This window comes from Bos javanicus, chromosome 12 (genome assembly GCF_032452875.1).
Source record: "Bos javanicus breed banteng chromosome 12, ARS-OSU_banteng_1.0, whole genome shotgun sequence".
In the NCBI taxonomy this organism is placed as follows: Eukaryota; Metazoa; Chordata; class Mammalia; order Artiodactyla; family Bovidae; genus Bos; species Bos javanicus.
The window spans coordinates 52203817-52231795 of record NC_083879.1 but is presented as its reverse complement, the minus strand read 5'-3'; the positions used below and the strand labels follow the sequence as shown (position 1 = coordinate 52231795).

The window sequence follows — 27979 nt, the reverse complement described above, 5'->3', positions numbered from 1 at the left end:
AATTTTATAGATGTTCCTTTTATTGTAGAACAAGTTCTTCTGGATCAAAATTCTCAAACTCCTCCTCCAAGCCCTTTCTCAGTACAAGCTTTTAATAAAGGGGCAAGTTGCAGTGCCCAAGGATTTGATTATGGACTTGGAAATAATAAAGGTAGGTGTTTAAAAGTGAGTTTCTTACTTACCTAACAACTGTAGTATTTTTATTACCTTCTCTTACCCATTATTATTACTGTTCACCCACAGAACTTTTTAAAGTTTGTTACTAGAAAACTAACAAAATGCTTATGAAGGTATTCTTTTTTTTAATTAATTTATTTTTTATTGAAGGATAATTGTTTTACAGAATTTTGCTGTTTTCTGTCAAACGTCCACATGAATCAGCCATAGGTATACATATATATTCAATAGGAAAGTATTATTTTAACAAGTTTTGTTTTTATCCATTTTAGCTTAAGTTTATAGTTCTTATTTACTTGTTCCCATTTTATAAACACTCATTTTGAATTCACATCATTAAGATTCTATGTTACTATATCTAGTAGAACTTTTTAAAATCATCCACTTGCTATTAAATGTTAATGAGCAAAAAAAAAGCTTTCCATAATGATCTGTTTAAAATCAAAGTATTTTGAGTAATATTTTAAAGTAATATTGCATATTAGCTTTATTAAATATGTGTGATTTTGAATGTAATCAGTTATCTTAATTTTGAATTACATGAAATGATATCTTTGGGTTTGATTATATAATGAAACCAAAAAAATGTAAAAAGTAAAACAAAACCCCTAAGCCATATAAATATTAAAAGTATACAGTTTGTTTTGGTAGCTTTAACGGAAGAGACCAGAATCATGGACAGTCCAAATAATAATTACTTTGGAATAATTTATGCTTGAATTTCATCTGTAATTCCATTTGTATGTAAATTTGAACACATGTTTCTTATGAACCTGATCCTAACTCATAGCTTCAAATCAGTGATACTGTCAGCAGGTGGCATTCAACTGGACAATGGGAAGGAGAAGATAGTCTCCATGGAAATACTCTAACTTTAAAATGTTATTTAAACTAATTCATAGGATTTGATATCCAGAAACAAAGAGAGTTGTCTTAATACCTGACTTGAAGAGAAAATGAGATAGTGAAATAGTCAACGAAATACAAAATACATCATTGTGGAGGAAATACTCAATTTAAAATAAAATCATTTTCTATTTGATACCTGTATTGCTTTCCACAGTGTATTTTTATGAAGGAAGCCTTAGCTGCAAGATTTCTTTTTGGCTCTTCCTCCTGTATTGGGTTGCTCTAACCTACAGGCTTAGGTACTGTCTGCTCACTCATTTCTGGTAGCTCAGACTTCAGCTAACTTAAACTAGATCTTCATGCTTAAGTAGGGTAAGTGCTTTGTGGTGTTTGCTTCTTGTCCCTTTCCTTCTACCACTGCCAATCCTTAAATTAAAATCTCAGTGTTTACTTACCACATATACCTGTATAGAAATCTGTTTAAAGCCATGTTTAATTCAAATTGTATGCTCTAAGTCTCTAATATGTCCAAATTGTACTGGTGGCTGTCACATTAAATCAGTCTTTAAAACATAGTTTGATAAAACATCTTAAGAATAAAAATCAACTTTTAAGAGACACAGACATTTCTGAGAACATTTGGTCTTTTTTTTTTTCCTTGAGAACATTTGTTATTAAATAAAAATAGTATATTTTTAAAAGCAATTTTGCTAATATTGTTCAGAAATAGCATGGACTTGTTAATAGACTTTAAAGGTACTTAGATGGAGCAAAGAAATCTTAAGAAATTTTGATCTGATTGTATATATATAACCTCTGTTTTTATCTTGCCTTTAGTAGTAGTTCTCATTTTCTTTAACTCTTGAACTACCCAAGGTCAAGTAACTGTTTTTTGCAAAAATTCTTTTCCCTTAAAACAATTTTATAAAATTCTTCATCATCTCTAAAATCTTTCCTGTAATCTGCAGCGTTAATTTTTTTTTAAAGTAAAGACATGTAACTTTTGTTCACAGTTCTTTGGTGTTTCATTTACAATTTTACTTATGAAACTTCATTGTATCGAGAGAATATGGCTAGGAAAGTGCTGTTTTCCAGTTTCTGCCTCAGCTAGTCTGGTTATGTTTTTTGTTCTCCGCTCTTCTTTGATGTCAATTAAACCTTTGAATGTATATATTCTCATAAATAAGGAGCTATCATCCATCCAATTATATCGTTTCATATTTTTTTATTTTTGTACTAATGTCCTTTGTACTTAATTTGAAGAAAATTTCAGAATTCATGTTTGAGATACTGTTTAAATAAGGTGGATTATATTCCTTTTTATCTTATAGGTCTGACAGATTTTTATATTGTCTATCTGAGCAAAAGAGTTCATGCTTTTAAAAATGTATAATTTCTTTGGCAATAGCAACTTTAAAAAAGAAAATATAAATTTAGTAATTTATAACTCTAAATATTACTAAGTTAATAACATACTTTGCCTCCCTTCAATCCTACATTAAATTATTCATATTATTTGCATATTTTCTGCATGAAGTATACTACATATGAGGCAAAGTGATGATAATCATTGTCAGATACTTCATAGAAGATGACATTAACTTAGGTTTTCATTTATATTTATATGATACAAATCAGCTTATCATAGTTACTTCATAGACTCTGTATGTTCTCCTGCTACTGCTAGATGTAAATAAATTTAAATGGATTTGTTTTTATAGGTGGGCTATTATGTAAAATTTGTTGGAGTGCTTCTATTATTAAAACGACACACAGCATTCAGTCCCTAATTTGAGGATAATGATCACCAACTTCCTCAGGAGTTCTGAATTGGCATTGTTTTATCTAGTGTTTGACTATCTGAATGTCATAAAGCACCATTTACTTTGCCATTTTGGATGTTAATTAATAACAAGTTGTAGTCTTCACTGTTTTGCCCACTGCAGGTGACCAACTGAGTGCCATATTGAATTCCATTCAGTCACGACCCAATCTCCCAGCTCCTTCCATCTTTGATCAAGCTGCAAAACCTCCCTCTTCCCTAGTCCACAGCCCATTTGTGTTCGGACAGCCCCTTTCCTTCCAGCAGCCTCAGCTTCAGAGTAAGTCTTGTCAGCCTTACCTGCCTCATCAAACCATTTCTGAAGCTTTGTTCTGAGTTGTTTATCAGTTGCTAATTATTTATCAACTCACTTAGCTGGTTTTATTTAAAAAGGATGTTATCCTTTCCCATGTTTTTGAAGCACTTAAGGTGTTCTGACCTAAGACATATCTCAGCTAAGACATTTATTTGTAATCACATTTTTCATTAAGTGTAGTTATTAAAACATTACTATTATTTTTTGTCCTAATTCCAAAATAAGCAAATAATACTATAAAATATATAAAGAAAACATTTGACTTAATATTTTTTATAAAATGCATGACTGTGGTAAGCACCAGTTCTAGGGATAACTTTTGTTGATTTACATTGGAGTTTTGTTACTTGGCAATGCCCCAAGAGTGGAGGAGAGGCCGTACTGGGCAGGTTTGTTTGTTTCTTTTAAGTGAATTTGGTGTCTCTGAAATGACTAACAACTTAGGTTTCCAGATTATCTCAAATTGTCTCTTTTCTTGCTTATTGTTGTTGTTGTTCTTAATATATTAAACTGGTCATTTGATTCAGTTCAGCCTTCTAGGCAAAAGGCCCTTCATCCATGATATCAATAGTAATTCATACTGATCTGGAAAATAGACCAAAACAAACTGCACTTAAACTAGCCAAGTCTTCTTTTTTCTTAATAAGCTGCTGAGGCTTCCCCATAAATGTCTCAAAACTCCTAATATGACACCAGTATGCTCTTCTTGGCCGGCAGCTCACATATTAACTGTATAGTATATAAAAACAGTCACAGAATTGAGGGAGTTTATCTCAGCTTGTACAGTCATCTGTCTGAATTCAAGTGTATGACCTCCTTGCTTTACTTTAAGGAAGTACATTCACACTTAGATCTAAACTATTTTTCTACAAAAATACCTTCATAACTAGTATTGGGATTGCTTAAGAGAATACTAGCTGGTTTAGTTTTGTTAGGAGCCAGGTAGTATATCGTTAGCAAATGATATTATTCGTTGTGATATTATTATCTATCTTAGGAAAAGAATATACTAGAGTATAAGCTTTTCTAGGTTTGTGCTAAGCGTTAGTCAAGTTCAATTAATTAGTTTGTAAATATAAATAGTATCAATTTCTAGCTAATTATCTCCATTCATATATAATATTCACTTTAATGTCTTTTAAAAGAAGAATTTCAAGGAAACATAATAGTGTCATGTGTGTGAAATAGTGTTTTTTTTCCTTGATAAATATTACGATGAAGACCATAAATAGTTTACCCATTTAATGGAGCAACAAACATTTTACATTCAGATGTACCCAGGTTGTAGGAAGTGTTAAAGGTAAGGACAAGGAAATAAAAAGGAAAAAACGTATAACCAGGCAGAAAATTCATATTAAATATAAAATTTTAAAAGAGAAGTTACCCTGATAATGTCATAGTGGCAGCAGACAAGAGAACTAAGGAATAAGGACCTATTTGTTCCTCCTCAAGAGTCATTGCAACTCTTCAAAAACTTGTCTAAAAAAAGTATAATTACTGTTTTTATTTTACCAATTATTTAATAAAATATTGTGAAACAAAATGTAAAGAAAATCAGATTTGTCTTTTTTAAAGGACAGTAGGTTCCTAACTGACATTGTGTCAGTGTAATTTTGTCCACATTCTGTCTGAGTGTTATTAGTACCACCCCTTCCTTTACCACCATATTGGAGCACATTTGAAATCATGGCATAGAAATGTCTCAGAATTACCTGTTTTCTGAATCATTTCTTGTGTGTGCTCCAGTGATATAAACTTCTTGTTCTCAGCAGAATATCACTAAAGCTTGATTACCAGATTCTAGAAACCAGAAGTTTTCATCTTTAGCGCAACTATAAACAAGCGTGGAATCTAAAAATATTTAATGTTTTATAAATACATTAAAATTGTAGTAATCTCATCATATTGGGAAAGTTGAATGTGGCAGAATTAACATTCCATAAGATATTCTTTCCTGAATTCCACTGCTATCCATCCCACCAGTTTTTCATATTGCTTCAGAAAATGGCTTATTCATACTGAACTTCCCTTTACTAATTATTAGTAAAATAAGAATCATTTTTGTTTTATCCTTTTGTGTTTCTAAAATAAAATTTATGTATAGAAGACCATATTTACTGATTTTTGCTTATGCTGATAAGTCACCCCTATGTACTAAATACTGTCCTTGAGCATTGTAGTATATTCTCATTTGAGATGATATCTTTACCTTACAGGTAAAGAAATGGAGGCTTAAAAAGGATAAGTGATATGCCCTAGAAACACACATAGTAAATGGTAGAGTCAGAAGATGAGGCCAGTTCTCCTGACTACAAAGGCCATGTTTTTATATATCTAGCTTTGCCTATTAATAGATAATGGAAAAAATCTGTTCTTTAATATATAATATTTAAATTTCTGTTTCCATTTAGTTCTAACATCTAGGATATTAGCTTTGTTTGTATTGGTTATTTTCCCCTTCATAGTTTAAGACTGTAGCATGATTTGAAAGGAAAAGATTTTTCAAATACCCAGTTAAGTAGATGAGTTCCCAGTTAAGTAGATGGGCTCTAGGAGGACATACATAAACCTCCTCACATGTCAGCTTTATGAGCATTATTGTTAGTCTTTCTTTATGTTTTCTTCCCCCTAAGCATAGGGTTTTTTAAATTAATCTTTGGAATTGAAAATAATCTGCACATTAAATTAATTTGGTTATTTTTTAAATTAGCTAAATTATTTTGCGCATGCACATACATATCTACATACAAGTTATTTCATGTTATTCTAATGAAATAGAATAATTATAGGAATAAAAGCCACAAATTTTCCTTGTCTCACCATATTTATATGTATGCAAAGGCATGAGAGAGGGGTGTATATAAACTTTTCCTTTGCTATTCTACCATTTACTTTTTTATTTCAAAATTATTTAAGTAGACTTTAGAATTGGTGGGTAATTTGGCAGTAAGTTTCTAATGGACTGAGGTGGGAAATTGTCCCCTTTTCTTGAAAAGGAATTGAATTGAAAAGAAAAGGAATTGCCCATTTTCTTCTAAGAATATTGCATTCTTAATTTTCATTATGGAGAAGGCAATGGCACCCCACTCCAGTATTCTTGCCTGGAAAATCCCATGGATGGAGGAGCCTGGTGGGCTGCAGTCCATCTTCCCTCATTTCTTTTGAAAACATCATTTTATTTATCCCATTGCCTCTGACAATATCTCACACATCACAAGCATTCAGCGAGTATTTATTGTGAATGCCTAAGATGATCACTTCTGCAGTGTGAACCATGAGTTTGAGATGCTGTGTTTCTTGTTATCTTATGATCAATATTCCAGAATTTATTCATAATACATCTTCAAAATAGAGAAGGAATATTTCCTTAGTAATTAAATCCAGATTAATGTCGTGATGTCTAATAATTCTAAGTTTATACTGATGGCATTTTACATAAGATAATCCAATCGAAAAACTGTTTTTCACAAGACTATGTTTAACATACGTATTTTCTAGCTGCTGTCCAAGAAGCTAAATAATTTGCTTTTTTGTAGAAAAAAATGTCAAGTAGAGCATTAAGACAGTTCACCATTTGTCAGAGATTTTAAACATATAACATATAATATGGTTATCATACTTTAAAGGTCAGCTATGAGAGTTCTGTGTTACTTTGCAACAAGACTTTTTCTTTTATACTCATTTGTCACATTGTTAAGTGAGACAGAAATTTTGCTAAATGTGACAAGAGTCCGCCTGAGTATCTGCATGCATACTGATTAGTGTTTGAATATACTACCGTTTACTAAAGCACTGTTATTTACTTACCTAGCCTCCAATGATGTAGTGATGGAAAGACTTTAAGCTCAGATTTCCTCTCCAGCCACTCACTAGCTTTAGTTAGGTTACTTCACATTTCTAGAGCCCTTTTTAACTCATCCATAAAATGCAGTGCCTGATGATTATTATCTGCTCATATATTGCCTTTTGATGCCAACATTCAGTATCTCTCACAGTCCAAAGCAGAGTGGGGAAAAATCACCATCTCAGACAGGGCATTCTGTTCTCTGTGGAGTGAGTGTCAGGATGAGATTTGGAAAGGTACAAAGGAGGTTTTTTAGCTACTGCTCCACACATTTTCATAGCTTAACTTCATTATTTGCTTTGAGATTAATTCTTCATATGGTAACACTGTAACCAGATATTAGTATTAAAGGCAGGTTTATTTCTGAGTCTTAGACTTCATCTTTATCCTGGACTGCAGTCCCAGCCTAGAATCTATCCACTTGTTTCCTTGTCCGCTGTGAGCTGTGGCATGGATGGAACACTTGACTTAGGAAGGAGACCTGTGTTTTAATCTGTCTCTTCCCTGCAGTTAGTTTTGTGACACTAAGCTGATTTCTAAGATCCTTTTCCTCTTTATAATTTTTATCAAGAAAAATTAAAGGATGATATCAACAGATTTTATCAAATCAAATAAGCTCAATAAAATTTTTCATGCTTGAGCCCATAGCATCTGTCACAGGGGCCAATATATATATATTTCAGTATATTTCAGTTGTACTCTAATGTCTCTAGCCTCCCTACACATCCTTGTCATTTCAGTCCTGGGCCAGAATTTATTTTCATTCCATGTCACCAGCTTCTCGGTGGTAGGAAAGTCTGGACCCGTGTTCCTCTTCCTCTTCTTCGGCCCTGATGAAGTTCATTCTAGAAGCTTAATCCCCAAAGAATGCTGCTGTTGTTTATAGGACGGTGTGCCTTAGTGCATCTGTTTGCTTTCTCCTGACAAGATCTGACCTTCTGTCTCTCCCCTTGCTTCCATCTCTGTCTTGGCTACTAAGTTTATTCTACACTTCATTCCCATTTTTATTCAGATGGGTCATTTATTCTTCCATCATCTATTTACCTTTGTTTGTTAAGTATCTGCTCTATGCTAGGCTATAGGGAGCAATAAGGTAGAGAAAATATCATCACTAATCTTCTGGAATACTGTCAAAGGCAGCCATGTTTTTTTTTAAATGACATTATTTTTTAAGTCTGCAGGAACAAATATTCACAGGATGCATTGGAAACACAGGAGAAAAGCTGCCTACTCTGCCAGGACAAGTTAGAGAGGTTAGAGCTACTGTTGCATAGCAAACCACCCCAAAACTTCCTGACTTAAAATGAGCACTGTTTAGCTCACAGTTCTGTGGGTTGGCAGAGAAGGCTGGGCTCAGCTGGATAGGTGTAGGGACCCTGCCTGGGATTCTTCATGCATTCTTAGGTCACCCAGGTATTTTTGCTTCAGGGGTTAGCTGGCCATTGGCTGGCGTGAAAAGGATGATTAGGCCAAGTGTTTTTTTTGTCAGTCAGTGGGTTAACCTGGGTTTGTCTGCCTGGACATTGCAGGATTCTGAGACTTACACTGACACAGCATCACATCTGCCATCCTCTGGTGGTCAAAGCAATGCACTTATATTCAAGAATGGAGAAATAGACTCCACTCCTTGATTAGAGTTGCTTGCTGCAAAGGGGCGTGGATCGGGATGGGAATAATTGTCACCGTATTCTCAAATGATTGATTAGATATGTTAAGTTTGAGATTCCTATTAAATCCAGTGGAGATACCTAGTAGAGATTGACACATGAGCCTGGGGTTCAGGGGAACTGTCTAGGACATGTAAGTTAGGAGTTTGTTTGGCTTATAGCAGAATAATTTGAGAATTGTTATATACACTTAAAGCCCTACAGATGGATTAAAGCAGCAAGAAAGTGGGTGTAGGGAGAAAAGAAAGGATGCCTAAAGACTGAACCCTGGGAGCATTTCAGTGTTCTGACATGGGAAAGAGGAGAAATCAGCGAGAGAGACTGAGAAGTGGCCACAGAGATAGGAAAACCAAGCCAAGTGAAGAAAAGTATTTCAAGGGAACAGTGATAATCTGTATCAGATGTGGCTGATGTGTCAGGCTGATGTGTCAGTCAATGAGGACTGAGCACTGTGGATTTAGCACCGTGGAGGTCACTGATGATAAGAGCAACTCCAGTAGCGTGAGCTGCCGGAGCTTGATGGAGGAGCTTCAAGATAAAGAGGGGAATGAGAAATTGAAGATAGTTATTATAGATAAGTCTGTCATGTTTTACTATAAAGGGAAGGAAAAAAATGAAACCAAGACAGAGGATGTGAGATCTGGAGAGGTTTTTGTTTGGTTTGGTTTTTAAGCAGGGAAAAGGTAACATTAAGGTTGTTTTTTTTAATGAGAATGATCCAATAAAGAGAAATATTGCTGATGCAGGAGAGAGGGGAGAATTGCTGGAACAGTATTCTTCTGTGGAAGAGGGGATGGGATTTAGCACGAAGTGGAAATGTTGGCCAAGTAGGAGCAGAAATAGTTCATCCATCAGAAGAGGAGAGAAAAGAGTACGTAGTGTTAGCAGCATGAGAATCTTCTCCATTTGTTTTTTGTCTTGTCTTGTTTTCTCAGTGGAATAGAAGCCATCATCAGCTCAGAGTTAGCATGGGGAGAGTGTGTTGGTGGTCTGAGGAAAGAGGAGAACGTATGAAATAGTAATAGCTCGCGCATGGCAGTCCTTTACTACATAACAGGCACCATTTTAAGCACTTTGAAAGAATAAGCTCATTTGATTATGTTCAAAAACATGATTCACATAAGGAACTTCATGCATTGGTAGCTTAGAGCGTTAGTGTCCTAATTGCACTGTCTTACACTAGAGAGGGTGGGGCCACATCATGAAGGTCTTGTAAGCCATTCTCAGTAGTTTAGACTTAATACTGTGTAAAATGAGTAAAGTGTAAGAAACAGATGAAGGATTATATAGTTCTGCAGAATTTTAAATAAAAAGAATGATGTGATCAGTCTTACATTTGTGAAAGATAACTGGAAATATTATGAGAGGGGTTCTGGAGAAAGGGACAGTGTTAGAAGCAGAAATTCCAGAGAAAAGCTGAGTAGGGCTTAAACTAAGGTAAATTACAATGGGAAAATAGAAGGAACACGTTTAGAAACATGTAGGCAGTGAAATTGTACAGGACGTGCTAAAGATAGTTGGAGGAGCTAATCTAGAATGACATCCAGTTTTCCTTTGTTTTGGAAGATTATATGCTTGAAAGTGAAAGTGAAGTCGCTCAGTCGTGTCCGACTCCGTGGACTGTAGCCCGCCAGGCTCCTCTGTCCATGGGATTCTCTAAGCAAGAATACTGGAGTGGGTTGCCATTTCCTTCTCTAGGGGATCTTCCCAACCCAGGGATCGAACCGAGGTCTCCTGCATTGCAGGCAGATGCTTTTTCCTCTGAGCCACCAGGGAAGATTATATGCTTACCTGATACCAATACACAGAATAAAAAGAAGATTTTAAGGAAAAAATGAGTTCAGTTGGGTAACTTAGCTTCCAGAATACTATAATATAATTTGAATAAATATTTAGCATTTCCATAACTGAAGATGGCATTGTTGACTAACAAGTTGATAATACATCATTACAGATTTTCATGCATCTTCCTTTCTGCATTTTTATCATGGATTAATGTTATATTCTAGTGAAAGGCATATTTCTATTTTATCCTAAGGTTGAAAATTTTGTTCTAGTTTTATAATTCATTTAGTATACTGACATTTAGGTAAACAAATTTTAGTTTCAATTCTGTGTCTTATGCTCTTTTTCTTTTGACACATTTATTAAGATTATGTATCCTGTTTGTGCTTATTCATATCTATATTTATTTATGTATACGTTTTTCAGATGTAGAAAGAAATCTAGTTGTATGAATCTTTCGCAAACAGTATAAGATTGTGTCGTGTTTGCAGTGGAATGACAGGGACAGTGTTCCTGACTTTCTTCACTCAATTTGAACCTCAGTAATTGTACATTTGCATTTTTCTCTGAATAGAACTACAGATATTTTGACAGTATAGACTCTTATGACAGGCAGTAAGTGGTTAAGCGTAACTTACAGTTCAGATATTCTGGAAATTACTTATTTTAAAGCTATTTATTTTTTTAAAAAGTTAAAAAGCAAATGTATTGGTTATTGAGGAGACAATATATAAATAATAGCTTCAACCTAGCCAAAAGATGTGAACAATCAAAATATATGCAGATAAGAAATAAGTATAATTAAGTATAAGTATTGTTCCTACATCTGTCTATTGATGTCCTGGAGGGTTTAAAATAAGGTGATAGTGATGACAATTGCATACTCAAGCTAGCAGTTGTCTAGACTGACAGCTTTAGATGCAAATCCACTGGGTATAATCCAAAGAAAACAAAAACACTTATTCTAAAAGATACATGCACCCCAGTATTTGCAGAAGCATTATTTATAATTGTCAAGATATGGAAACACCCTGGGTGCTAATCAACAGATGGATAAAGAAGATCATTGCCTCATTGTTGACTCAACACTGAAGGAATATATGCATGCATGCTCAGTCGGGGCCAACTCTTTGTGACCCCATGGACTGTAGCCCGCCAGGCTCCTCTGCCCATGGAATTTCCCAGGCAAGAATATGGAGTGGGTTGCCATTTCCTTCTTCAGGGGATCTTCCTGACACAGGGATAAAATATATGCTCCTTTTTAAATCTAAATGCTGATAGGTGCCTTGATTCTTCCAGTGTATTGTCCCACAGTTTGTCTTTGGCCAACTGAAATGCGAATGCTTTCTTTATTTAAAAAAAAAAAAAAGTTAAACTTTTATTATCATTAGCCTAGGGAATAAGTTTTTAAATACAGATTACAGTCAACTCAGTTTCTGTGACCAGAGAATGAATGAAATATTCTAGGGGATTTGATACTTGGGATTTAAATCAAAGAAAATGAAGAATAAATAATGTGTAAAGAACCATATTGTTAATAAAGGAATATTTGATACCAAACAACATTGACTTCAAATGAGTACTGGAGAAAAAAAAATCCTGCTTTTTAAAGATTTTGTTTTAAGGATTATTCTCCTTAGTTAACTATATTATGCGTAAAAAATCAAAAGCCTAGAGAGAGTAATTTAATAATTGGTTGTTTTATCTTAAAGGAAGATAAAAAGGTGCATGATTAATCTTCATCAGGTGTCTAAAAGCTGATCAATTTTTTTCTTCTGTGCATAGGTAGGAATGTTTCTCTTCAGATTACTTCTGTTTTTAAATTGAAAGATAAATCTTTAGTTCAAAGTATTTTGCTGCTGCTGCTAAGTCGCTTCAGTCGTGTCCGACTCTGTGCAACCCCACAGACGGCAGCCCACCAGGCTCCTCCGTCCCTGGGATTCTCCAGGCAAGAACACTGGAGTGGGTTGCCATTTCCTTCTCCAATGCACGAAAGGGAAAAGGGAAAGTGACACGACTCTTAGTGACCCCATGGACTGCAGCCTACTAGACTCTTCTGTCCATGGGATTTTCCAGGCAAGAGTACTGGAGTGGGGTGCCAGTGCCTTCTCCTCAAAGTATTTTAAACATGGGCAAATTTTGTAACATTAAATGACTAGAAGTAGTGTTATGTGAAATCGCAGGTTACTTTATTTAGGCATTTAATAGTAACCTTTTTTAGACTTTCAAAAAATATTTGTTTCTTCTTGTTCACTCTGAATCATACCTATTCTCTTTAGGTTTTGTAACATATTGAAAAGACTTCAAGCATATTTTGGCTTCAAAACCTCCTCCAGGAGTTTGTCCTTAAACCTCTAACATCTTATCCTACAAGTGTCTGTATATCAATAGTTTTGTACCTTTATGTTATCGGTATTTTTAATTAAGATAGTCTTCTAATTTCTTGCTCTTGTGCCCCCTTGCTAAACCCAGTCTTCACAAATTTTAGTGACCAGGCTATGAAACTGTGTCCTTTCATGGACAGTTTGAATTGCCCTTGAATTCCAGTCAAAAACTGGCACTCGAACTCACATTTTTGGGGAGAGTTGCAGACTGAGTATTAATAGCATAAGAACTCCTTTTGTAGAGTCTGATACCTTTGAGTTTTATAGACTTTAAAGAGAAGAATGCTCAAAGATACTAAAATTTTAACAGCTTTTTAACTTAGATGAACACGACTTGATGGCATGTGGGTCCATCCCTCCATCCACTCCTACCATTCTCTCCTGAACCAGCTTACAAGGGGTCTTTGCAGTTGTCCTTATCCACCGATATCACTCTAGTCAGTCTTTGACTTTTGTTTTGCTAAGTTCAATTGTCAATTCTAAGATTTCATGCTAATTGCTCTGTTGGCAGTGTTTAACAGGATTGCTTTTTCTTTCTCCCTTGAAACACCTTCTTCCTTTTCCTGAGGGTTATCTCCTACCTCAGCTGTTCACCTCTGACCTCTTTCCTACGTCCTCCACTCTTCTGTGTTTCTAGGAATGTCCAGGTTTGTATTCCGAGGTCTCATCTAGACCTCGCTCCCCGAGTGGTCTTATCTAGGCATGGAGTATTACCCAAACATCTGTGTGCTTACGACTCCCAAGTTTATCACCACTCCGTCTAGGGTATATGTGTTCATTGGCTTTCTCCTTTTACTGGAAGATAAGTTCCATAAGAGCAGGGACTTCATTTCTATTCATTACATTTTGCTCAATTTCTAGGACATTATCTGACACATAATACATACACTGTACCATATATAGGACATTTGGCTTATGAATAGTTCATCTTTTATCTTGGCCATAATGATGAATCTGTCAACCATTACTTTTTCTCTTGAGATAAGTGTGTATTCATTTTTTTATTTCAATAATATTAAGAAACTTATCTCCTTATTACCTGAATTTGTTTCAGCTCAGTTGATTACATTTAACTGCCATAAATTAAAATTTTAAATAGTGGGTTAATTTTCAGATTTAGACATTTCTTTTTGAAGCATACTGCTTTTGAAAGACCACTTTAAAGGTTCTGTTAATTCTTTGAAAAATATATATATTTTTTCATTTTAAGGACTTCATTTTCTGCATGGTGAATCATTAATGTGTGTAACATTTCAGTGACTTGTAATTTTTTTTTTTTTGCTTTGTTTGTGTTGTGAGACATTTTATAAATAAAATTTGGTATCTCAGTAATATGATCTACAAAACAAACGCTAAATATTGGAATTGGCACTAGTAGTTTTTACTGAAGATGGACTCAGAAAAGTAGTCAACCGTAAATGTCAACTTGGGTCCATCCTGAGATGCAAACTGGAAAAATTATAGTCCTGTGTCCATACAGAAAGCCAGAGGACAATAGGTTAAACTGTAAGTAACGTTTTTGTTTTTTTTTTATCTCAAACTGTTTACCAAAAAAAATTACTTATAAACTTTCATTTATAAGTAAGTGAGCACCAAATTAAAGAAAACTGAATTAAAGAAAGATTAGTCTGAAAAGAAATGCTCAAATTTGATTTATCAGTGCTGTGACTGTTATTTAACTTTTAAGCTAACACATTTGGCGCTGTCGTCATTAGTCTAAATTAATTAATTTGACCATTGTTTTCAGTTTTTAATTTTATAGAGATACAAACTTATTGAAGATCTTAGCAGAATATGGAATTTTTAATAGCAGTTAATGGTTGCGCATACCATTTGAAATGCTTTGTTTCTGCTTGTGTTCTCTGCTAAATTTTTTTTTTCCATTGAATCTGTGCTGCTTCTTTGCCAATGTTTTCCACTATAGAATCTCCATCTCGCAACCTTGCTTCTCGTGAGCGCATTTACAAAAATTATGGTGTAGCTGGGCCTGCCTCTGCTCTCTCATCTCTGTCTCACAAACTGAAGGGTGGGTATGCGTGCCTCCATGGATGGGCCATTCTTAATGAACATAGGAGCTTTCAGGAAAGAAGTTTTAGTTCACTTCATTTTCATCTCATTCCATTTAAGATTAAAGTTTATCATTTTATTTAAACTTGATATTTTGGGGTAATTTGTGATGTATCTGTTCAATATTGTATTGATTATCCTAATTGATATGCCTGTTTACTATATCTGTAGGTTAAATAGTACTTTTGTTTAATTTCAAACCTGTATGAGGTCTTAAATAAAATAAGTACATAGAAAGAAATGCCTTTGGGGAATTGTAAAGCCCTTTTGACCAGAACAAAGTGGTATACGTGTAAGCCTCGAGCACATTGTGATCTGTAAGAATATAGTGTCTTATGTGACAGGTTAGTCTTAGACTCATTTTTCTGTTATTTAATGTAAAAATAATTTTCCTGTTTTAGTTTTTTATGAGAAACAGTTTGATAATTTAAGTTTTTTAGTTTACCTTTGTTTTCAGAGCCATCCTATATGGCTTGAGTCTTCCTTATATTTTCCTTAGTCACGTAATTTTAGAAATGTTTAAGCTATTGACAACTGATAAAATGTCAGACCATTTTAAAATTTGCTTTGGTCTTTTAAAGTATTGTATATTCCTAATCACATATTTTTGTCTTAGAGTGATATTTAATTTAACTTTTAAAATCTTGTATTCTTAAAAATGAGTAAAACAGTTTTATATTTCTCCTTTTTACAGTTGACAGTAATACTATATAATATTATAGAATAATTGTAGAACCTGCTGTCTGTAGTATATAGTCTTGTGTAACCCATAAGGAGTATATACTATGGCATATCATATTACAGTAGAGTATTATGAGTACATTATAGAATGGTATTATATAACCATTTATTTATGATTTTGGCATAAATGCAGATTATTAATGAATTAATATTTAACATTTTTACTAATTTGTTAGAATGTACTAAATTTTTATCCTGTCTTGTATTATTTTTTCTTCAGAATTCTTTTGAGATTAAGGAAGTGTCGATTATCACTTAAGTTTACACATGATAAACATGAGCACTAAACAAAATTAAGTGATGAATGTGAAAGTATTTATGATCTAAAGCTTTTGGCAAAGTGTGTTTATATTTAGTGATACTTAAAATAGCCATATGACCATTTTTAGTAATACTTACTGCATGCCTCAAAATTTTTAAAACCCAAATGAGGAAGATACACATTAGTTAGTTAGCGTATGAGTTTACCACATTTAGCTAACTTGACATTTTTTTTCAATACATGAAATATATTTTGGAAAACTAACTTTTTCAGCAGGATTGATTTATAATTTGACAAATATATGTCAGGAAGAAATAATTGTGCGTTAGTTATGCACCTAGACTCCAGCAGGTATTCAGCTGTCACCACTTAACAGATCTTAAAGAAATACTCGCCATTACTTGAAGCACAGGAATATGATATAGAGCAGCCCTCACTCTGACCCTCTCTATATAACAAGCAATGTTTGCTGGCATGTGGTAAATGGTGTTCCTGATATTTGAAAGAGTCTATTGTTTAGCCAATCACAGTAGAGATTTCCTTTGTGAGGAATTGTGCATCATTAATTAGAAAGCACGCCCCTTTCAGAAAATTCACACATTGACCTTGTAGAGAGAGATGCCAAGTATAAAAGATTAATTACTTATTTGCTTGGATTCACCATTATGTATGGTTTAGCTTATGAAATAAATGTGATGATGAAGGCATTTCCATCATCAGAGTGACAAAAACGAGTCAGTCACTCAGAATTAGTGGCAAGGACTAGGCTGATGTCTAATTCTACCAAATACAATATTTGGCTTATAAAATCTGACCCTTACACAGCAGTGGCTGCTGTCCCCTCTGCCCTGGGGTGGTGCTAGCCATAATGGATTTTTAGAGAATCTGAAGATTGTGACTAGCAGAAGGGGAAAAAAACTAAGAAAATAGAAGTTTATTTACTCACTTAACAAATATTTATGAAACACTTATTATATTGACCCATTCTTGACAAGGCATCAGTGAAAGGGAGTAACAGACAAAAATATCAACTTCTGTGAGCCTTCCATGAGGAGGCAGATTCTATGGCAAAACTCTCTTGTCAGATTAACTAGAGCCTGACTGTACACACACAGACACATGCAAGCAAGCCCCAAAACACTTTACTACTTTTATCCAAGTTTGTTCATTTCCCTTTAGAAAAGAAAAAGAACGAACTGCAATGTAACCAGTTAACAAATTCTTCTCAATTTACTAAGTATCTTTTTTCAAAAAATAGGAATACTTCTAGCAAGATTTATGGATTTTCAGTTCTTTTGTGCCAGTTGAGTCACTTTAGTCAGATTGCTTTCCTCCTAACAATAATATCACTTGCAATAAAGGCAGGAGTTTTGATATTAGGCAGGAAAGATAAACTTGCAGGCTGTACCACTTCCCAACAGCAGAGAAATCCTTGCTGTAGTGCCTCTAAAGCAAGCATGAAACAGTAGGAGCGAGAGACACCGAAGGAGGGCCAGGATGCTGAAAACAAAAGGTGTCCGTGTAGAAACTCCTAGTGCTTTGTTTGGGAAAAAGCAAAATTATTTTTCTTCTTGTCCTTTTTCTGTTAGCATTCATATGTTAGTAATAAACTATTCTAATCCAATCATAAGAATATTAGAATTATAAAATGTAATTGAACTTTGTTGAGAAATCGTTCCCCGTTCCCCTTTTTGCTTTAATTTTTATTTTTGTCTGTGAAAAGCAACACAAATTTTTTTTAGTTATTTTTTATTTCATGGTTTAGTAGATAAATCATCAGTAAGTTATAATTATATTAACAAGTTTCACTATGAAATGGACCATACAGGTGACCGAGGAACCATCTCAACATCTCCTAGACCAGTCTGTACGTCAGGAAAACCGGAACTGTCCTCCAAACACAGTAGAACACTCAAACCTGATGGACGTATGAGCCGGACTACTGCTGACCAGAAGAAGCCGAGGGGTACAGAAGGGCTGTCAGCTAGTGAGTCTCTCATGTTGAAATCTGATGCTGCGAAGCTGCGGTCAGATTCTCACAGTCGGTCGTTGTCCCCCAACCACAACACCTTGCAGACGCTAAAATCTGACGGGAGGATGTCTTCTGGCTTCAGAGCTGAGTCCCCAGGCCCAGGTTCTCGGTCATCCTCTCCCAAGCCAAAGACGCTCCCAGCCAATAGGTCTAGCCCATCCGGTGCTAGTTCTCCGCGATCCTCCTCACCACATGATAAAAATCTACCTCAGAAAAGCACTGCTCCTGTTAAGACGAAACTTGATCCTCCCCGGGAACGCTCCAAATCGGACTCTTACACCCTTGATCCAGATACCCTCCGCAAGAAGAAAATGCCCCTCACAGAACCCTTGAGGGGGCGATCAACATCACCAAAACCAAAACCAGTACCAAAGGATTCTAAAGATTCCCCCGGATCCGAAAACAGAGCTCCCTCTCCCCACGTGGTACAAGAAAACCTCCACAGCGAGGTGGTTGAAGTCTGCACCTCAAGTACTTTAAAAACCAATAGCCTAACGGACAGCACCTGTGATGAGAGCAGTGAATTTAAGAGTGTGGATGAAGGTTCAAATAAAGTGCATTTCAGCATAGGAAAAGCACCACTGAAAGAGGAACAGGAAATGAGGGCATCCCCCAAAATAAGTCGAAAATGTGCTAACAGGCACACCAGGCCCAAGAAGGAAAAATCCAGCTTTCTCTTCAAAGGAGAGGGATCCAAACCTTTGGAGCCAGCCAAACAAGCCATGTCCCCTTCCGTGGCTGAGTGTGCCCGGGCCGTCTTCGCCTCTTTCCTGTGGCACGAAGGCATAGTACATGATGCCATGGCTTGTTCTTCTTTCTTAAAATTTAATCCAGACCTTTCCAAAGAACACGCTCCTATAAGAAGTAGCTTAAACAGCCAGCAGCCTACAGAAGAAAAGGAAACCAAATTAAAAAATAGACACTCGTTGGAAATATCGTCAGCACTGAATATGTTTAATATTGCACCTCATGGGCCAGACATATCTAAAATGGGTAGCATCAACAAAAATAAGGTGTTGTCCATGCTGAAGGAACCCCCCCTGCATGAAAAATGCGAAGACGGGAAAGCCGAGGCCACTTTTGAGATGTCCACGCACCATGCGACGAAGTCGAAGTCGCCGCTCCCCTTGACGCTGCAGCACCTGGTGGCTTTCTGGGAAGACATCTCTTTGGCCACTATCAAAGCAGCGTCCCAGAATATGATTTTCCCAAGTCCCGGTTCTTGTGCAGTCCTCAAAAAGAAAGAGTGTGAGAAAGAGAATAAGAAGGCGAAAAAAGAAAAGAAGAAAAAAGAGAAGACCGAAGTCCGGCCCAGGGGTAATCTGTTTGGGGAGATGGCCCAGCTGGCGGTAGGAGGGCCAGAGAAAGACACCATCTGTGAGCTGTGTGGGGAGTCTCACCCGTACCCAGTGACATACCACATGAGGCAGGCTCACCCAGGTAAGCAGTTACGGAGTACACGTAAGCACTTTGCGTAAAACACAGATGCGGTAGCTTCTGACTTAAGCTGTTCCATGAATTACCTTAAAGTACAGGGACACTTTTGCCCAGAATTTATAGTTTTCTTAGAATATAATTTTTAAAGTGCTTTATCAATACAGTATAAGTTTTGTGGAAAATAGGTAAAGAAATTCTAATACTGCGATGGCAAGGCAGTTTAGTACTGTTTCATTTTAGTGTTATCACATTCTGAGATATTGTTAACTTTTAAAATATTTTACATTTTACCCAAAGGATTGCTGTCTCACACAGTAGAACTAATATGTCCAAACACACAGGAGAGGTCTCAACGTTAAATCTCCTTTAACTGTATTGTTTTCCTGTTCAAAACTGCAAATTAAATTAGATTATATTGATTTCTATGGGCCTCTTCCTGTGAAAGAGATTATCAACTGTTTCATCAGAAGACAGTATTTTAGATAAATGTAATTATTTCTATAACAATTGATTAGTACTGCAAAATTCACCTGTTATGGATTTGGGTAGATGCTTTTCTCTTCCTACATATTACACTGAAACCTTTTGTAAAATATGCGATCTGTAAAATTTACCATTCGTACAGAACGTTTTCTGTCTATTTTGTCCAAATTTATGGCATGCTTAAATAAATCTAAATGTTCCCATGTCTTACATTTCTTTTCATCTGCCTATGTAGAGTATCTTCAGTATTTTAAACATCATTTAGTTGATTACTTTCTGGTCATACATGCAAGTTTGCGGATATAACTAATAGCCTCTGGGGGCAGGGTGGGAGGGGGCGGGTAGAAAAAGTGAAAAAGTTAGATACTTGCTTCAGTACTTTGCTTGCTTTGAGAAGGGAAATCTGTCATTTATGCATAGGTAGCAAGCATCAGACTATTAAGGACTCTTAGGTGTTCAGTATCTATTTATGTGCTTACTTCAAAGGCTGTGGCCGGTATGCTGGTGGACAAGGTTACAATAGCATCGGGCACTTCTGTGGTGGATGGGCTGGTAACTGTGGCGACGGTGGCATAGGGGGAAGCACGTGGTATCTGGTGTGTGATCGCTGCAGAGAAAAATACCTCCGGGAAAAACAAGCTGCTGCCCGGGAGAAGGTAGTTTTATTTTGTTCTGGCTATACTGTGAATGATAAGGATAAACCTTATAAAAACCTCTTTTTAGCAACATGGAAACTCAGAACTCTAGAAACTCAAACAGGGGCTCTGAAACAACTAGAGGGGTGGGCTAGGGAGGGTGGTGGGAGGGAGGTTCAAAAGGGAGGGGACATATATATACCTGTGGCTGATTCATGTTGAAATTTGACAGAAAAGAACAAAATCCTGTAAAGCAATTACCCTTCAATTAAAAAAAAAGCAACAGGGGCTCTGTAACAACCTAGAGGGTTGGGATGGGGAGGGAGATGGGAGGGAGACTAAAGAGGGAGGGGGAAAAAAAATCTCTTTATAGGAACATGTCATCAGACAGCTTCATATAGTTGATATTAAAAATCAGCTTTTATAATAGGAATAATATACAAATTTGATTTATGCACCAGGTCAGCTGTTTTTAATGACAAAAACAAATTATGTCTTGGGATAACACAAAAACAACCATTGTGTAGCATACCTACCCTGTTGAAGATGTAATTTTTTTATTACTTGTGTGCTACTCAGTCACCTGCTTACATATACATAGCTTTCCCTCTTCACCTTTTCTCTCTCTTAATTCTCTTTTCCTTTTCCTTCTCTTTTTTCTGCTGTTTATCTCCTCTCTTTTTCTTAATACCTAGTTATAGTAAGGATTTATGGAAAGTGAGGATCATTCACATTAGTGACACACCTAACTGAAAATATTTGCCAGATACACACACACACACACGTTATTAACTCTTTTGTTTAAATAATTACATGTAGATTTTACTAGTTAGGTTTTTAACTTTCAGCAAAAAGATAAAAAAATACAGTTTGTATTTGATATAAATTAGTTTCAATCAGTTCAGAAACATGAAGTGAATGTTGTTTTTGGTAATCACTATTATTGTTTTAAAGCAGTTCTATGAGTGTTTAATAATTTGTATTAGCAACTCAAAAATATTTAGGTTAAGAAATCTCATATTTGAATATAAGTAGGAAAAGATCCCTAAAAATTCTCCCTCCAGGTCAAGCAGTCTAGGAGGAAGCCGATGCAAGTCAAGACTCCGCGTGCCTTGCCCACCATGGAAGCCCACCAGGTGATTAAGGCGAACGCCCTCTTCCTGCTGTCACTGAGCAGCGCTGCCGAACCCAGCATTCTGTGTTACCATCCAGCAAAGCCATTCCAGTCTCAACTCCCCAGCGTGAAAGAGGGCATTTCTGAGGACCTTCCTGTTAAAATGCCTTGTCTCTACCTGCAGACATTAGCTAGGTAATGTCACTTGGCTGTTTTTTTTAAATCACTTTGGAAATTGCCTGCTGGCATGACTTACCAACCAGCAGTTCCATTTTGAGAAGCAGAGTTATGTAGTTTGTTTGTTTGTTATTGTACTTATAATTCAAGAAAATGAACAGAAAACAAAAATGAAAATATGAGACTAAGTACATTTGGGACATTGGAAAAAATCACCAGGAATGCCAAGTACAACAAGCCTTCAGCTTCAGTCACCTGCTTATTGTACTTATACTAGCACCTCTGTGTTCCAGTTTGAAAAGGATAGAATCAAATGGTAAAACATGTAAAAGTTGATGGCAAACTCTTATTATGAATTTTACAATTTTTAGCCCTTTGGGGAATAGATATATCCCCCCTAACCCATGAAACATTTCATATATCTGTAATCTCTTTCACATTTCACTCTAACACGTGTTCCTACCATAAACGTCACTACCTATACTCCAGTAGTCCATGTGAGACATGTCATCAGCCTGAAGCAAGGCAGTGATGATGGGGAAACAAGGAGAGAGAATAGTGAAAGGGAATCCAGCGTCCACAGGCCTGAAGGACTGGTCGTGGCTGAGGGCTGAGCCCTCTGTGACACCAAGATATTTTAGCTTAAGGCACCCAGATAGCTGGTGGGATCACTCACTGAAACACTGGAAGATGAAAAAGTTCTCAAAAGGAAAGAAATTCAGTTTTGTATTTGAAATGTTTGTGGTACCTGGAATACCTATGTGTAAAATTATCAGCCTTCTATTTCTTCCTCCTTAAATCTGCCACTATTTTAATACTCTACACTCCTCAATTATAGATGTATGAGTTATTTTTGCTTTTACAAAGGAGGTTAAAAATGGAAAGTGTCTGTATTACCATCATACTTTAAGTTACTGGGTTTGATTTAATGCAGGCATCATCATGAAAATTTCGTGGGCTATCAAGATGACAGCCTATTCCAGGATGAAATGAGGTACCTGCGTTCAACATCTGTGCCAGCCCCGTACATATCAGTAACTCCCGATGCCAGTCCCAACGTATTTGAAGAGCCCGAGAGCAACATGAAGTCCATGCCACCCAGGTATTTGAGTTACTATATTTTTGTTGAGTCCAGTGTTTGGTGGAAGAGAGATTTTAAGTAGAAGAGAATGCTCTAGAAGTTCTTTGATATTGATGCATCCCTCCATCTCAGGAAGAAAGTCGCGTCAAGTGTCCTGACTATTAGAGCAGTAAGAAAAGGCATGCGTTCATGAATCAGGTGAGGTCCTTGATAGCAGATCCGGTTGGAGAGAAGAGATCACCTTTACTCCAATTAGTTATATACAACATCTATCATCTATTCAAACAAGAATGTACACTCACTTAGGCAGTGAGGACACAACATGGCCAGAGTTAGCCAGTTACTAGAACATATATAAGCTTTACTGAGGGCCATAGGATTTGAAACCAGCCTTGACCAATGGAAAAGAAACAAAAAGAATACTTTGTAAATTTGTCTTAGAAAGTAAAGAAAGGTATTTATCTTTTTCTTTAAAATGCCCCAATAAAAGAAATTACATAACCACCTTAATACTTTTGTAACTGTTTTTTAATGTTGTATAGTTAAAAAGGAAAAAAAAAGAAAGAGGTTGGTTCCTGCTGCTGCTGCTAAGTCGCTTCAGCCGTGTCCGACAGCCCTCCTGAAAACCACTGAGTTCTCAAATAGTTTTAAGTATCATGTAACTGAGGCTAAGAACCAGTTCGTCATCTCTCAGTACACTGTGGTATGGCCGTGCTCAGATAGAGCTTTGGGGTAGCACCTCCAGAGAATGAGAAACCATAGAACACTCGGAACCAGAGGAAAATTGCATCCTTTCACTTTCCCTCTTATTAAGTTTCCTCATGTATATATTTTTGTTCTTCCTATTCAGTGCTATTATGAATATATCTGCCTGTTTTTTCCTGAATATCATGACACGTGTCTTCCACCACAGTGCTTTTGCTTCTGAGAGAAGCTTAGAATATTTGATGCCCTTTCTTCTTTTTCATTTAAAATGCAAAGTAGATTTAAGAGAAGCAAAAATTTTAAGATGCAGTTCTGAAATCAGTCAAAATGTGATTACATTTGGAAAGATCCAATTATGGCTTAAAGGCTTAAAGAGGGATCGTCAGGTTGGCTTTGAATTTGTATTCTTCCACATGGTTCACACATTTGACTACGCTGTTGTAAATTAAGTAAATACAGTGTCACGTCATTCCCTTTTTCTCCTGAGTTGTCTGTCACCTTGTTCTATCTGCAGTTTGGAAACTAGTCCCATAACTGATACTGATCTCGCAAAGAGAACCGTCTTCCAAAGATCCTACTCCGTTGTTGCTTCTGAATATGATAAACAGCACTCCATCTTACCTGCACGAGTTAAAGCCATTCCTCGGAGAAGAGTTAACAGTGGAGACACTGGTAAGTATAAAGATAAAAAAGAAGATTGAGTAATCCTAATGATTTTATTTGTAGATTTTTTGAATCTAATTTTTGAAGGCAGAGGAATGGATTAATTTTAAATCGTGGTAAACATTCCTTCTATGTGACACAGCCATAAATGTGCCTCTCTAAATTTTACATCTTAGTTGGAAGAGACACCAGAGATCATGTACTATTATTCAAGAATAAACTGATCTTTAAAATATATTACTTGTTAGGTATCTAAGCTGAATATTGCTACCATTATCCCTCCCACTAAACTTCAGTAAATCAGCAGTTCCAGTGACTTGACACTTTCACAATGATATTCTCAATAGAAACTTGTTAACTCTTGTAAGTACTACCACTCAAAACAGATGATAAAAACTGGAGATACGGCTAGTTCTTAATCAGTAAAAAATTTTAGATAATCTGGACTAATTAGTATCAGCAGCCCCAAATTGAGGCTAATTGATTCTGTCTTAAAAATAAAGAAAGAAATCCAAGAAGCAAAGGATAACATGTTAATGGTTTATTAGGCCAACTACTTACTAAGTGAAGATCTGACCTAATATTTTTAAGTAGATGATTATGTATCTTATTGAAGATCTTCTAGGAAAATATTGAGGATATATTCAACAAGTATCTTTGGGCTCTTATCGAAATACCATTTGTTACAAAGCAGTCCACTCCAGTTTTCTTGCATGGAGAATCCCAGGGACGGAGGAGCCTGGTGGGCTGCCGTCTGTGGGGTCGCACAGAGTCGGGCACGACTGAAGCGACTTAGCAGCAGCAGCAGCAGTCCTTTAGAAAATGCTGGGGATAAGATGTAGATTCCATTTGGGGAGAAAATAAATCACATTTTACATAGTGTTATAGAAAGGATGAACTTTAGATTCAGACCTGGGTTCAAAACTTACCTTTGCAACTTAACAGGTATATAACTTTAAGTAAGACATTTAAATCTGAGCTTCAGTAAAAAATTGAAATCATTAAGATTTGTGTCAAATGCAAAAACAAAAAAATCCCCGAAGACACTTAAGTGAATAAGCTGTATACTGTTTTTTGAAATCACTGTAAATATATTAATATGTGTTACCTATGAAAATTGATACTTTTTTTTTTCCTTCAAACAGAAGTGGGTTCTTCACTCTTGAGGCATCCATCTCCTGAGCTGTCCCGACTCATCTCAGCCCACAGCTCCCTCTCCAAAGGAGAACGGAACTTCCAGTGGCCAGTCTTAGCCTTTGTTATACAGCATCATGATCTGGAAGGTCTGGAAATAGCAATGAAACAAGCGTTAAGAAAATCTGCTTGTCGAGTTTTTGCTATGGAGGTAAGAATACATGAATAGGATTATTGATTCATTCATCATAAGCTTAATATAATGGTTCTATTTAATGATGTCAGTTTTCTACTGAACAGAAATTGTGACAAATTAAGAGACCTCAGTGAATAGAAAATACCGTGTTTGCAACAAAATTAAACTCCTAGGTTTAGGAATATAAATGAATTTGAGTTTAAACACTGAAAAACTTCATTTCTACATTACTTTATTATCTGAATCGTGATAATATCTTCTTAAAAAAGCTTTTTATAATCACAGTGTCATTTCAGTTAGAATAATCATGCAAAAGGGATCAGAAGTAGGGCTTTTGAATTATAAATTTAACAATGATAATTTATCTGGGTCTCTGTTCTCTGAAAATGGATCACTGTATATCATAGACTTGTATATATAACAAATCTTTTTTCTTTATCATGAGTAGGAAGTAATCTGCCATTCATCAGTGGGAACCACATGAATCTATATTTAAGTAAATAGCAGCTTGTGTAGAACTTAAGAAACATTCTAAACGCATGTTGATTCTAAATGCAAGTTGGAAAAAATATGCTTGTGTAAATTAATATTCAGACAAATTTTTGAAATGAAAAGTTGTTTGGAAAATATTTTGGATTGCATTTCCTAGGTATTATATTCCCTACTGTCAATTTTTTAATTAGGGCCAGAATTACTGAAAGTGTAAGTTCAGTGTACTTTCAGTGAAATGACAATCAGTCTTCTAAAGTCTTCCCTTAAAGTACTTGAGTCCCAGAAGGTTCTCTTTATCTTGGACTTATTTAACATTGTTTATGCAGGCTTTCAGGCTTCCCTTGTGGCTCAGCTGGTAAAGATTCCACCTGTGATGCAGGAGACCTGGGTTCGATCCCTGAGTTGGGAAGATTCCCTGGAGAAGGGAAAGGCTACCCATTCCAATATTCTGGCCTGGAGAATTCCGTGGACTGTATAGTCCATGGGGTCGCAAAGAGTCGGACATGACTGAGCAAGTTTCACTTTCTCTTTCGTGCAGGCTTTCAACTGGCTTCTGTGTAACGTCATCCAAACCACTTCTCTCCATGATATTCTGTGGCATTTCGTGGCATCTCTGACTCCTGCTCCAGTGGAACCAGAGGAAGAAGAGGATGAGGAAAATAAAACAAACAAAGAAAATGCAGAACAAGTGAGCGAGAGTCTTGGTTTTTTATTTGTCCATATTTTTATAGAAGAGTCAAACTCTCTTCAGGTAATACCATAATTTACATGAAGTCATTCACAGATTATATAACCTAAAGGCAAGAATACCAATTCAGAGCTATGAGCAACATACTAACTATGCTGAATGAAAGTTTTCTGTCTCCAGAAACACTGTCAGTCAATTGTGGTTTCTCACTAGCCATCACTGTCGCAGACAAAGCACTCAGTTGGAAGATATATACTGTCCAGTGCAATAAGATGAAGAAGGCAACATTATTATAGAGAAGAGCCATCCACTTCACAGCATTACTGTACGGCACAGAGAATGAAAACGAGATTGTGCCTGGACATGAGAGTCAACAAGTTTGGCTAGAAGGGACTTCAATTTTATAGGAGGCAGCCTGTATCATGGAAAAGCGTTGAGTGTGGACCCTGGAAGTCTGGGTTCCAGCCACATTTATACCTCTGTAGCTGTGCTTTATGGATCTCATTTATATTTCTACAGTAAAAAAGTAGAAAACTAAATCCTCAATTTAAAAAGCTGTCAGAATAGATAGAAAAAAACAAAAGCTCAGTACTGTTTATAAGCATCACATTTTTAAAACGTAAGGACAGAGGAAGAGTAAAAGTAAAAGGTTAAAAGTAGAAAAAGATATACTGGATAAATGCCGATCAAAATTAGGTTGCTACAGCTAGTTTAACATCAGATTAAATAGATTTCAAGACATAATTATCAGTAGGGATAAGGAGGATCTCTACAAAATGATAAAAGAGTAATTCTGTATCTTCAGTGTATGCATGTAGTTAATAAAATAACCTTAAAGATATCCAATGAAAATCAATAGGGCCGCAAGGGAAAATTGAAAACAATCCACGATTACAGTGTGATGTTATCATACATTCATAAGAGCTATCCGTTCCTGTGTAACAGATACCCCAAAACCTACTGAATGGAAATAGTTCCTTACTGGCTCCCAACTTTGTGGGCCAGCAGTTTGGGTGGTGCTCAGCTGAAGGGAAAGGCTCATTTCTGCTAGTAGATTAGTGAGTATGCTGGAATTGATCCTCATATATGGCATTTATTTGGTTTGGTGATTTTATTTATAGGTGACCTTATCACTTTTTCCTTTAAAAACGTAAGCATAATTAGTTAACCTTACTGGATGTTTGAGGTGTGGTTTGGTTTTGTTGTTTACATTTCTACTACATCAGTA

At 35.9% G+C, this 27979-nt stretch overlaps 1 protein-coding gene across 20 annotated transcripts in view; it reads left to right on the top strand.

Annotated features, from left to right (window-relative positions):
* MYCBP2 (MYC binding protein 2) overlaps nucleotides 1-27979 on the top strand; it is a 266865-nt gene that overhangs the window by 205457 nt on the left and 33429 nt on the right. For 10 of the 20 annotated variants that reach the window (XR_009740049.1, XM_061435145.1, XM_061435149.1 and 7 more), the window contains 10 exons: nucleotides 29-151; nucleotides 2949-3128; nucleotides 14769-14870; nucleotides 17743-19386; nucleotides 20353-20522; nucleotides 21566-21810; nucleotides 22727-22894; nucleotides 24093-24250; nucleotides 25387-25586; nucleotides 26602-26751. Coding sequence is in view for 19 of the 20 variants with exons in the window: in XM_061435145.1 (XP_061291129.1) it covers nucleotides 29-151; nucleotides 2949-3128; nucleotides 14769-14870; nucleotides 17743-19386; nucleotides 20353-20522; nucleotides 21566-21810; nucleotides 22727-22894; nucleotides 24093-24250; nucleotides 25387-25586; nucleotides 26602-26751 (3140 nt within the window). In the remaining variant the exon portion in view is untranslated. The remainder of the gene's footprint in view (nucleotides 1-28; nucleotides 152-2948; nucleotides 3129-14768; nucleotides 14871-17742; nucleotides 19387-20352; nucleotides 20523-21565; nucleotides 21811-22726; nucleotides 22895-24092; nucleotides 24251-25386; nucleotides 25587-26601; nucleotides 26752-27979) is intronic. The other 10 variants (XM_061435138.1, XM_061435137.1, XM_061435153.1 and 7 more) reach the window with 6 other exon arrangements.